General features: G+C 40.3%; 1 protein-coding gene across 1 annotated transcript in view; it reads right to left on the reverse strand.

Annotated features, from left to right (window-relative positions):
- Window positions 1–13,079, reverse strand: part of CCDC93 (coiled-coil domain containing 93) — a 121,812-nt gene that overhangs the window by 25,595 nt on the left and 83,138 nt on the right. The window contains exons 14-18 of the mRNA XM_042780507.1: window positions 10,681–10,754; window positions 9,426–9,507; window positions 6,486–6,557; window positions 4,255–4,308; window positions 1,755–1,817 (exon numbers count right to left, since the gene is read on the reverse strand). Of these exons, the coding sequence (XP_042636441.1) occupies window positions 1,755–1,817; window positions 4,255–4,308; window positions 6,486–6,557; window positions 9,426–9,507; window positions 10,681–10,754 (345 nt within the window). The remainder of the gene's footprint in view (window positions 1–1,754; window positions 1,818–4,254; window positions 4,309–6,485; window positions 6,558–9,425; window positions 9,508–10,680; window positions 10,755–13,079) is intronic.

The following is a 13,079-nucleotide window of genomic DNA, read 5'->3' on the forward strand; positions in this document are numbered from 1 at the left end:
AGCATCAACCCAAATGCCTAAGTCAGAAATTTGCCTGTCATCCTTGACCCCTTTTTCTTCACCTGATCAATTCTAAACCTCATTGGATATTCCTGACAGTTCTTTTCTGTCCATCCCACTGCCACAACCCTGGCTTAGGCGCCCAGCAGGCTAACTGGTTTCACTGAAGAGTCTCTCTAGCAGGAGCTGAAACTGCCCTCACTAGGAAATTTGTATATAAACTTCCCTCTACTTTGACATATACATGGATATGTTGTGTCGTTGTTGTTACGTGCCATTGAATTGGACCCTACTCATAGTGACCCCTCCTTGGGTTTCCAAGGTGGTATCACTATGTAAATAGATTGCCCAACCTTCCTTCCAAGGAGTGGCTGATGGGTTTGAACCACCAGCCTTCTGGTTAGCAGTCAAGTGCCTTAGGCACTACGCTACCAGAGCTCCCATAAGTGGCCATATTGGTTCTCCAACAGCCAATCAGCTCCCACAAGATGGGCATCCCATTTACTATTCCCAGGACTTAATGCAATGCTGAATGTACAGGAAACAATCAGTCAGTTTCTAAGTCTGCAACTATACTGTCCTCATTTTATTTAATTCTGTGCCCTTTAAGGACTGGTACAGTGTCACTATATCAAGAGCAAAACTGACTAACCCAATTTAACCATACAGCTTAGCAAAATAAATAGGAGTCAGTGAGAGGAGAAACAGGGTCACACTGGTCTCTGCTGCCCTTTGGTAATCCCCACTAGACTCCGGCCTTCTTTTCCTATGGAAAAGAATGAAAACCCAAGCCAAATTACAACTAAAAACAAGTTAAATCTTGGCTTCTGAGCTTCCATGAGCCAGCTACTGAAAATATAGAGTTTCAAAATGTCATTTTGACTCTAAGTGACTTTAGCTTAAGAACTCACTTTAAACTGACCCCTTCCATATTTGAGGCCACTCTCACAAACCCACAATGCTGTCAAAAAACAGCTTAAATGGTCATTTAATATTAGAGGAAATCACTAGACAAGAACATTGGAACTTGAATCCTAACTCTTGTACTTACTGATACCTGTCTTTCCCATTGGGGTCAATATCTTTATACAGAAAATGAGGCTAATGATACTTATGCTGACTTGAGGGTAGGATTAAATTGAGATGACTGTGAAAGTAATATGCAAGTTACTATCAATAACTTAAATCACTGAGTTACACTCCAGATGGCACACTGGTGAACAGCAGTCTTATCACCAAGTCTCTCTACCCAGCACTGGCATCAAGTAGATTCTGACTCATAGCAACCCTACAGAACAGAGCAGAACTGTTCCAAGGCTGTAAATCTTCATGGAAACAGACTGCCTCATCTTTCACCTGTGGAGTGGTTGGTGGATTTGAACTGCTGACCTTTTGGTTAGCAACCAAATGTTTTAACCACTGCATCACCAGAGCTCTGTATCTCTCTATTTCTTAGATACTGAGACTTTCTATTTCCACAACAGGCAATTCATGTCTGTTATTGTTGTTGTTGTTGTTAAGTGCCATCGAGTTGGACAGGACTCACAGAGACTCCTCCTTGGGTTTCTGAGGCAGTATCAATATGGAAGTAGATTGCCCCATCTTCCTTCTGAGGAGTGGCTGGTGGGTTTGCACTGCTAGCTTTCTGGTTAGCAGTCAAGTGCCTTAGGCACTATGCTACCAGAGCTACTAATTCATGTCTAGTTTAGTGTATTTACGTACTTCTTTTCTTTTTGGTTCTTGTTTTCGCTCACCTGTAGTAAACGGATTTTGTAAAGTTTCTCTTTCTCCATATTGTACCGTCTGTCTAGGTCTTCCTAAAAATAAGAAAAGACCAGTTATCTGGGTATAAGGAACTTTCATTCTTAGATGAAGTCTTTTGAAGCTATGTATGTTTTTATTCTCATTATCCATCTTAAGTCCCCAAATTTGTTTTCTCTAATGGCAGAGATACATTGTTCCCAAAATTTTTTTTGCCAGTGACATAGGACCCACACCCGAAACTGGATTATGCTGAGTGTTTTTCTAATGTTGAACCCAGCTTTGCATACCTAGTATGAATCTCACTTGGTCATGATATATTACTTTTTGATATATTGTTGGGTTCTACTGGCTAGTATCTTGTCAAGATTTTTTGCGTCAACGTTCATGAGAGTCATTGGGCTGCAATTCTCTTTTTTTTAGTGATGTCTTTGCCGGGTTGTTTTATCAGGGTTATGCTTGCTTTACAGAATGAGTTCATCCTTTTCCATGCTTTGGAATAGTCTGAGTAGTACTGGTGTCAGTTCTCGAAATGGTAGAATTTGCCACTGAAACCATCTAGGCCAGGATATTATGTTGGGAGTTTTTTTTTTTTTTTAATGACCTGTTCCATTTCTTCTTTCATGATGGGTCTGTTAGATTTCCCAACTTAGACTGTACTCTGTTATTATCTTTTTTATTTCAGTAGGTTCCGTTGCCTATTTCATTTCTTATTTGTCTTATTTACCTATTCTTTTACTTTATTAAATTTGAGAGTGGGGTGCCACTTTTAGCAATCTTTCCAGGGAAACAACTTCTAGTCTTCTTGATCCTTTCTATTATTGTTTCATTTATTTCTTCTTGACTCTTTATTTTTTCCTTTCTTCTGGTGAATGTAGGCTTTTATTCATTTTTTTTTCTGTTCAAATTGTTGGAAATGTTGGGTTAGGTGATGATTTTGATTCTTTCTTCTTTTTCGATGTATGTGTTCATTGCTACAAGTTGTCCTCTGAGCACTGCTTTTGCTAGGTCCCATAGATTTTGATATGTTGTGTTTTTGTTCTACTTTAATTCAAGGAAGTTTTTAATTTCATTTTTGATTTCTTCTATGATTCTACAATTTTTAAGTAAGGTGTTATTCAGTTTCTATATTTGATTTTTTTTCCCCCCTTGATCTTCCTGTTGTTGATTTCTAATTTCATAGCACTGTGGCCTCAGAAAATGCTTTGTAGTATTTTGGTACTTCAAACTTTATTGAAGTTTGCTTTGTGGCCTAACCTATGGTCCATTCTGGAGAAATTTCCAAGCACACTGGAAAAGAATCTATATTCTGTGCTGTTTTGTGTGGAGTGTTCTGGATAGTCTATGAGGTCTGTGTGGCTGATTGTGTTGTTTACATCTTCTGTAACTTTGTTAAGTTTCTGCCTAGTTGTCCTGTCCTTCATTGAAAGTAATGCATTAACGTCTCCTACTATTATTGTGGAGTTGTCGATTTCTCTTTTCTATTCTGTTTAAGTTTGATTTATATACTTTGAGGCACTTTCACTGGGTGTGCACATATTATAGTGATTTCCTTTTTCCTTCCTTGTCTCTTTTGTTGGTTTCTTCCTTAAAGTCTATTTTATCAAAAATTAATATTGCCATTCCTACTCTTTTTTGGTTGCCATTTGCTTGATATGTTTTTCCATTCTTTGATTTTTAGCTTATTTTTGTCTTTGTGTCTAAGTTGTATCTCTTGTAAACAGCATATTTATGGGTCATGTTTTCTTATCATTCTGCTACTATCTGTCTCTTAACTGGTGCATTTAATGCATTTACATTTAGTGTAATTATTGATAGAAATGAATTTACTGCTGCCATTTTGTTGTGTGTGTGTATGTGTGGTACTGACAGATTCTTTGATATACTTTTCTGTGCTGAGCTCAATTTGTTTATAGATTTTCTATCATTTTTGTAATTAAAGTTTTACTGAACACTGCCATGCCCATTCATTTACATACCATGACTACTACAGCAGAGTGGACTAGCTGTAACAGACAGTCTTTCTGTCTTTCCAACAAAGCCAAAAATACTTAGTAGCTGATCCTTTTCAGAGAAAGTTTGTTGACTCCTAGTTTATAGTATTATAGAGAGAGATGTGTGTTTCCTCTGCACTGCCCTGCCCCCTTCCCTTAGAGCCTGTGGGCTGCGAGCAGAAGTAGGATCAATGCAGGTCTCATGCCTTCTCAGCTGAGATGCTTCAACAATAGAAGAAAACACCACTAAAATGGTGGCTTTTAGGGCTGTCCCTGGTGTGATCCTATCCCCATCTGAGGAGCTAGGTATGTAAAGTAAGATGGGGCCAGATGTGTAAGATGGGACCATGTCACACATATCCCCCTGCCTTGAGGACCTAGCAGATGAAGAAGTTCTGATGGTGCAAATTCTATTAGGTAATTGTTAGAAGGAACTGAAAAACGGCTCCTCTCCAGCCCCCAGAGGACAGTGACAGTCGTGAGACAGGGCAGTACCTACATTATGAGTCATCACAGAGGTCAGGTCACCATGCGCCTCTCCACTGGTGAGGGTCTGAAATGATTAAAAAATAATAAATACCTTTTAGAATTGGGGGATGGGATAGAAGCAGAAGTCTAGATGTAGAAATGGGAGTAGAGAGAAAATGAAGCTAAGAAAAGCTTTGATGTTCACTGACCATGCCTGATGTCCACGGAGGGAATAGCCTGTCTATGACAGGCCCAGATTTTAAATTGTTCTCAAATGTCTGTTAGTTACATACTAGCAAACTAAACTGCAACTCTGAATGTGAGTAATAATTCCTCTAAAAAGATGTAACTGCTGAGAAGAGAGAGGTGATTGTCTCAAAGTCTGTGCTCTGTACAAACTTGGAAGCTGACTTAGCTGATGAGCCTCCAGGTTGCAAAGTTTAAAAAACTTTAAGGCAGACTGCTAGAGCAGGGTATGGGAGGCTGGTATCAGGCCACTCCCACATTCCATGGCCAGACCCTGCTATTTTCCTCCAGCAGTGCCCTCACAACTGTGAAGCTGTACAGCTTCACTGAAATGATACAACCTGGGCACAGATGGAGGAAGCATCACCCAGGCCTTTGTGCCCCTGCTGAACATGCCAAGGGTGCAGCTGATGCAGACTGTTGGGCTGAGTGATAGGCGTAGAGCTCTGGTGTTAGTTGGCTTGGACAAGTTTCTTCCCCTCCTTGAGCCTCATGTTCTCCATTTGTACGAGGTAGAGGGTGCAAGAGATGATTTCTAAGGTCACATTTAGATCTCATATCCTAAACACAGACATCCTCAGGAAATAAGTTTGCTTTGAATGAAATGTGACAGGAGAAAACAAAAACACAGGGACTCATACAATCTTACTTAGTGAGAGAAACAGACTATTATTTCCTCATCCTTATTTTTTAATTTAAGGTTTAAAGGAAATTCACACTAGCTCCTTGGATGATCAATCCCTTATAGCTCCTTGGATGATCAATCCCTTATCCAGAGAAACAGCTGATCAGACATGCTCTTTACACTCAAAATACCCCTGCATTGCCAGAGATATACGAACCCTATTTATTTGTGTTCCTTGCTGCTATGTGGGAATGGAGTATGTCTCTTGGCCGGGTAAAGGGTGAACTGGCTAAAACTCAAAAAACTCATTGCCATCAAGTCAATTCTGACTCATAGGAACCCTACAGGACAGAGTAGAGCTGCCCCACAGGGTTTCTAAGACTGTAAATCTTTACGGAAGCAGCCTGCCTCATCTTTCTCCTGGGGAATGGCTGGTGGGTTCAAACCACTGATCTTTTGGCTAGCAGCCCAATACTTTAATCATGGCACCAGAGCTCCTTGAATTGGGTAAAAGGAAATGAAATTTGGAGAACAGGTTGAGAGGGGACTGGTTCCTGGAACATCTCTTCCATACACAGAAGAAATGACAGCTGTATAATGTGGTAATTCTTGTCTAGGGCTGCTGTTATCCACACCCACTGCTGCCTTTTCCCTCCAGAGGGAAGAAGGGAGAGGAATAGAAATCAAAAAATATCATGGGATAAAAAGTGTTATTTTGTAATGTATATTCTGAGGACCAGATCAATCTTTTTTGCAACAAGCTGTTCGTATGCTTAGTGTCTACAAATCATTTCACTATGTAAGTCTTTTTTTTTTTTTTCAATTGTGACTTGGGTGAAAGTTTACAGAGCAAATTCACTTTCCATACAGTAGCTCACATACACTTTGTCTCATGACATTGACTACAATGCAACAGTTCCGCTCCCACCTCCTCCCCATAGTTACCTCTTCCCTGTGTCCTTTCTTCCATGTACTCCTGCTCCCTGAGCTGTCTTCCTGTGCATACACAGCCCTTCTATTCTCCCACGATTGTTCTCTCCAAGAAGTGTATCTACCTAATGTAAATGTTCACCACATATGCTTGTCTTTTGTTTGGCTGGAAGCCACAGGAGTGGGTTCAATTCCAGACCTGAAGGGCAGCTAGGGGCCATAGTCTTAGTGGTTCCACCAGGCTCTATTAGACCAGCAAACATGGTCTCTCTCTTTTTTTTTTTAAATGATTTTGAGTTTTGTTCCACGTTTTTCTCCCACTCTATCCAGGATCTCCTACATAGATCCCCCTCCTAGTGGTTGACAGTGGTAGACAGGCACCATCTAGTTCTTCTGGTCTCATCCACTATGTAAGTCTTAATAGCACTTAACTACTGTGAGAAGTAATTCAGAGCCTTTACCTTTTCACCTCCACCAGGTGTTCTTTCAGCTTTCAAGTTTTCTATTTCCTGCTGCAGTCGTATCATCTCCTCCTTTAAAAGCAATAAAAACATTAATAAAACTCAAACAAGCTAGTAGTTGGATGCAATTAGCTAAATTCTTCATTCAGAAGTCTTACTTTCATGTTTCATGAGTTTATGCTAGGACAAAAAGTCCATCCAGAATTAGTTGCCCCAGCATCGAACTTTAAGCCCCTGAGTTTTTTTTTGGGAAGGATATCCACAATTGAGGATATTTCAATTCAAAGGGCCCTTTCTTTTTAAAGGACAGATTAGGCAAGCAGCAATCGCTGAGAAAAGAAAAAGCAGTTTAGAGACAAATTCCAATGGACCTTATCTGCTGTCTCCTCACAGGCCTGACTCATCCACTTGTCGACCTTACCTGGGGTCCTCCCAGCCAAGAACTTGCCATCCCACCTCGCTTTAAGGAAGATCCAGCTTCCTTTTGGTTCCTATGCCAGTGGTCTCTCCAATTCCATAGTTCACACAGAATCATCAGCCTCACTTACAGCCTTCTGCTACAGCTACCTATGTCCACACCATACCCAGTACAAGACCACAGTTCCTAGGTGGCATGAACAAGGGCCTGTTTTAAAACATCCCTGGGTTTGTATGACTTTATTCACAAAGGCCATGTACCAACAATACGATGTATTTTTAAAACTGTTAAAACTTTTCTTTTAAATAGATTTATGTAAGAACACTCCAACACCTCAGTAACAAAAAGACAAACAATCCAATTAAAAAATGGGCAGAAGACATGAACAGACACTTCACCAAGGAGGATATTCAAGCGGCCAACAAACATGAAGAAATGCTCACGATCATTAGCTATTAGAGAGATGCAAATCAAAACAACAATGAGATACCATCTTGCTCCAGCACTAGTAGCAAAGTTCAACAAGACAGAAAATAACAAATGCTGGCGAGGTTGTGGAGAGATTGGGACTCTCATACACTGCTGGTGGGACTGTAAAATAGTACAACCATTGTGGAAATCAGTACGGCAATTCCTCCAAAAGTTGGAATTAGAAGTACCATTTGACCCAGCTATTCCATTACTAGGTATATACCCAAAAGAAGTGAGAGCCATGACAAGAACAGATACATGTACACCCATGTTCATCACAGCACTATTTACAATAGCCAAAAGATGGAAACAACATAGGTGTCCATCAACTGAGGAATGGATAACCAAACTATGGTACATACACACAATGGAATACTATGCAACGCTAAAGAATAATGCAGAATCTGCAAAACACCGCATGACGTGGATGAACTTGGAGGACATTATCGTGAATGAAATAAGTCAATTACAAAAGGACAAATATTGCGTTAGTCTGTTGTTGTGAAAGTTAAGGAAAGATTTATCCATTGAAGGAAATTTTCTTTGTTGGTTACCAGGGGTGGGAGGGGAGGGAACGCTGTTAGATAGACAGAGATAAATATTGATTTGGGTGAAGAGAAGGGCAATGTACCAAATATGAGTGACCAATATGGCAGCACTGAGGATGAGAAAGACACAGAGAGGTACATGGGAGGTACAGACAACAAATATGAACCCTTTTGCACATACAGTACTGCATTATCAGTGAAGGCAAACATGGGTATATGGATGGATAGGTGGACAGGCTAAACGATTAGGTATGTCTATGAAATGGGGAGTGTATCCAAGAACATATATAGGGTTGGCAGACAATGGTCCTATAAGTTTATGTGAATGATCAGAATTCCCAGGTGTACAGGAGAGCTGACAAGGGGCAAGGTTGTGGTCACTGCTTGGTCACAGCCAGCTACCCAGAAGGACCGAGTAGTTGAACCTGTGGGCTTGGGACCATAGTCACAGGGGACATCAAGCTCAATTGGCATAACATACTATACAAAACATTGTTCCACCTCCTACTTTGGCGAGTAGCGACTGGGATCTTAAAAGCTAGCAAGCTGCCATCTAGATGCAACAATGGGTCTCTCCTCGTCAAGAGCAAAGAAGAAAGAAGAAAACCAAAATACATGGAGACAATTAGTCCTAGCGACTGGTACACCATCTGATCTGCAGCCTATGCAACTATGAGACCAGAAAAACTAGATGGTGCCCAGCTACCACTGTCATCCACTTGGAAGCAGATCTATGTAGGAGATCCTTGATAGAGAGGCAAAACAATGTGTAACAAAACTCAAAATCATTTGGAGGAAAAAAAAAAAAAAACACGTGGGGACCAGGTCTGCTGGTCCGATAGAGCCGGGTGGAACTACTGAGACTATGGCCCCAGCTGCCCTTCAGGTCTGGAATTAAACCCACACCTGTAGTTTCCAACCAAACAAAATACAGGCATGTGAGTTAAACATTTACCTCAAGTAGATACACGCCTTGGAGAGAACAATCATGGGAGAAAGAAGGGCTGCTTATGCACAGGGAGACAGCTCAGGGGGCAGGAGTGTGTGGAGGGATGGACACTGGGAAGAGGTAACTATGGGGAGGAAGTTGGGGGGAGCTGTTTCATTGTGGTAAACTGTGGTCAATGACATGAGACAAAGTATATGTGAACTGCTGTATGGAAAGTGAATTTGCTCTTTAAATCTTCACCCAAATCACAATAAAAAATTAAAAAATTAAAAAAAAAAAAAGTTTTATGTATTAGAAAAATATTGTTTTTTAGAGCTTGCACTCAGTTTTGAGGTTTGGCACATATAGTTTTAATCTAACTCACTTCTGGTATCCTTGGCGGCTACTTACCCTTGTTCTATTCATTTTGTGCAAGTGATACGTGACTGCCCAATGAATTTACATTTTAAACTGGATCAGGAATAATAAGATACTACATCAGGTCTAGGGGACGTAAACCGAGAGATTTTACAAGAGTTTTAGTCTAATATGCGCCAACACCAAGCAACACTTACTCGACAATGTGCTTTAAACTGCTGTTCCTGGCTTTTCAGATTTTCATTCATGGCAACAAGTGCTCTCAAGCTCTGCAGGATACTGAAGAGAAAAGATCAGAAATATCAACATTATGATATTATGGATCACAGCTGAAAGCAGGTCTCCAGCTAAAAAGCGATCCTCTTTTTTATTTAATTTCCTTTGTCTCCCCCAACACTGTCTAATGGGTTCTCCACAAATGATAACAAGTTCCACTGAACTGACATTATTGTTTATTTATATGCCCAAGCCCATCAGACTCAAACAAATATTACAAATTCCAAAATTAAAACATCAGCTGTAGAAACATCAATGAGTTCCAAGAGAAATTGATATACTTAATGATGTCAATTACTCAACTGTACTGACAGCATATATAGTATCGAAAACCATTTTTAATATCAACTCTGTAAAGGAAACAAGTTGCTTAAGGCCATTAAAAGCACTAATTTGATAATAAAAACGTCAAGTATCTGACAGAGCTTTGTTCCATATCATGAATGGAGGGTTTCTAATTACAGGGCCAAGTACTCTGTGGGTAATTCTTTACTGAAAATATCCATCAAACCCAGAACTACTCATTCTGTGCCTGAACATTTTATGATTTTGCAATGTAATTCAAATGAGTGACACCTAAGAGATTTTACCACCCACAGAGAGCTGGTACCAAAAAGGCCAAATATATGTGCTTCCTTTCATCTAAGAAAAGACAATTAATTTGACATGGAAAATAAATAAAATAGCAGCTGTTCCTTGGCTGAGAAAAAAAGACTGCACCTTTACTCTCAAGAAGATGAGCTAAAATGTGTGCTGTTAAAAAAATGGTGACAATAATTGACTTCAAGGAAGAGAACTGGGTGGCTTGGGGCTGGAGTAGGAGGGAGGCTTTTCACTGTGTATCTTTTGTCCTGTGAATATATTACATTTTAAATATATAAAGAAAACAAAAATGTGCAGCTTCTGATCACAAGGGGGACTGAGAGGAAGAGGGTGGCCAACTCAGTGCAACCCAAGTATCTCGCGGCAGAAGCCTAAACGATGGGGATCCAGGAAGGTCATTCTGGCACAGAAGGATGTGAACAGTCTGCATCAGCATGTAAATTAACAGATCTGTTCGAGGCCTGAATCAATGACCCTTAGCTCCTCAGTGCTGTGATCAATAACACTAAATCACCAGGTTTGGGAAAGTTACTTTCTTCAAAGTGAAAATGAATGCTGGCTGAACCCTCTTACCTTGGATCAGCTTTGGATTCTATCTTCTCAAGGGCCGCTTGTTCTTTATTCAGTTTCTCACTGTAACTCTTTAACTATAAGAGAGAACATAGGCCCTGTTGCTAGGGGCATGATAGCATAGAAGTGAATGCTTCTGCTTTCTCCCGTCGCTCACATCTATACCCCACTTCCGACACAGTACGCTGAGAATATACTGGACAACAGAAATGGGATGGAGGTGGAAGGACCACATGGAAAGATTAAAACCAGGCCCTTCTCAACACACTGGTGATTAAAGAAACCTCAGCAATGGCTTTAAATTATAACAAATGAGTGGAAAGTCAAAGGTGATGCTGAGAGCAAGTGTCTTTCAGTATCAAGTGGGAAAAAGAAAGGGTGGTTATAAAATCAGACAGACCTAGGTTTAAATATCAGAATATCAATATAATGGCCATTAACAGGGATAGGGTTAAAAGCTCTGATCTTCTTGAACAATTCCACCGTTTTTTCTGAGGTCAATAAAACCAAACTGAAACCCGCTGCTGTCAAGTTGATCCCGGTTCACAGTGAGTGACGCGACAGGAAGAGTAGAACTGCTCTATAGGGTTTCTAAGGCGGTAATCTTTACAGAAGCAGACTGTCACATCTTTCTCCCATGGAGTGGCTGATAGCTTTGAATTGCTGACCTTACAGTTAGGAGCCAAGTGCTTAACCACTGCACGACCAGGGCTCCTTCTGAAGCAGATAATGAAGTTTAAATCAAAGAATTTTTCAAAAAACTCAGATTTTAATGTATAAAGTGTCCAGTTATATCATACAGTAGAAAACTAAGCAGCTATTAAACAACAACAAAAGGAATAAAGTAGCTCATTTATATACTGCTATAGCACGATCTCCAGTACCTACTGTTAGGTGAAGAAAAAAAGGTGCAATATCATGAACATAACATACTTCCAACTGTGTAGAAAGGAATGAAAAAGCATACACATGTAATTGCTTGTATATGCGAAAATACTCTGAAAAGATTTACAAGGAACTGGTTATATTGGTTGCCTCTGAGGAGGACATGTGGGTGGTTGGGACACAAGTTGTACTTTCTGAATTTTAAATCATGTGAATGAATGTATTACCTACTTAAAATACAGGTTAAAAAAAAAACTTCAAAGGGCTCTAATTGAAAATCACACAAGTTGTAGCAAACCTATCCTGCCTCAAGTCCCCCCAAAATCCAGATTATTACGTTGTAACAGAACTGAGTACCTCAAGGTACAAAAAAGATGGCCAGCAGATTGAGATGGACTAAAGACTACATTGTGGTGCTAATCAACCTAGGAAGGGCTTGTCTATAGGGTTGGGATCTGCATAAGGAACAGCTAGGTGGGTCAAGCAATGCACCCCGGCTCCCTAAACACAGGAGGTGGAGCAGGGTCCTGGACAACTGGTAATGCCCAGGAGAAATAGGGAAGTTCCCCATCCAGAGTATCAATGACTACTGCTGCTCCATCAAATAGCAGGTTCCACTTCAGAGCAATCACAGGAAACACGCTGTGTAAAAGGGATACAGCATCCACAGGAACTTTAAAATCAAAGATAAGCACACAACAGAGAATTAAGAACCATTTGAAAAAAAGACAAAACCATAAAAAAAAGTATCAACTCATCAAATGAATTCTGACCTGAAGAAACAGCTCATACAGCAAGAAAAACAGGACATTAGAATAGTTATAATTAATATCCTTAAAGAGAAGCAAGACGATTCTACATCTATTAAAAATAACCAACCTTACACAGAGGAAATTAAAACTGTGGCTGTTGAAGATAAAAAGTAGACAGGTTAGAACCCAGTGGCCTACGTCAAAGCAGGGGTCAGCCAGGGTCATGCCCTTCTTAAAGCAGCCACGCAACCTCTTCTAACATGCCATGTGCTGCCATCTGTCCTCAACCTTCCATGCCTTGTTTTTCTTTTCCTAAATTTATTGGAAAGACAGGTCTTCCCTGTTTTTCAGTGCTAGCAGAGTAACCCAGAAGGGCAGGCTGCTAAAAAGGTAAAACCGGTTTGGCATACTCATTTTGCCCAAACCTCTCCCTATACAGATAAGTAGTCTGAGGTCCAGAGATGAAGTTCATTACTTCTTTAGTATTCTTACCCAACCAATCTTCTTCATATGGTTGTTCAGCACAAGGTTTTACATAGCTTCCCATCTGTCTACAAGGGAATTAGTCTGACTATCCTATTAGCAATCTCAAAGACTCTGGGGCTAGACTACTTTTGAATCCTGGCACCCCACTGATGGTCTTTAGCAAGTTAGGTATATAGTCTATCTGCCTTGGGTCTCCCCAGGTACAGAACAGGGATGATTACAGTATGTTAGGAGGGCTATAGTGAAGATCCATGGACTAATTCAACTAATTTTTCCAGA

Source organism: Orycteropus afer, unplaced genomic scaffold, assembly GCF_000298275.1.
Source record: "Orycteropus afer afer isolate SDZICR_OR568_19922 unplaced genomic scaffold, OryAfe1.0 scaffold00004, whole genome shotgun sequence".
Lineage (NCBI taxonomy): Eukaryota > Metazoa > Chordata > Mammalia > Tubulidentata > Orycteropodidae > Orycteropus > Orycteropus afer.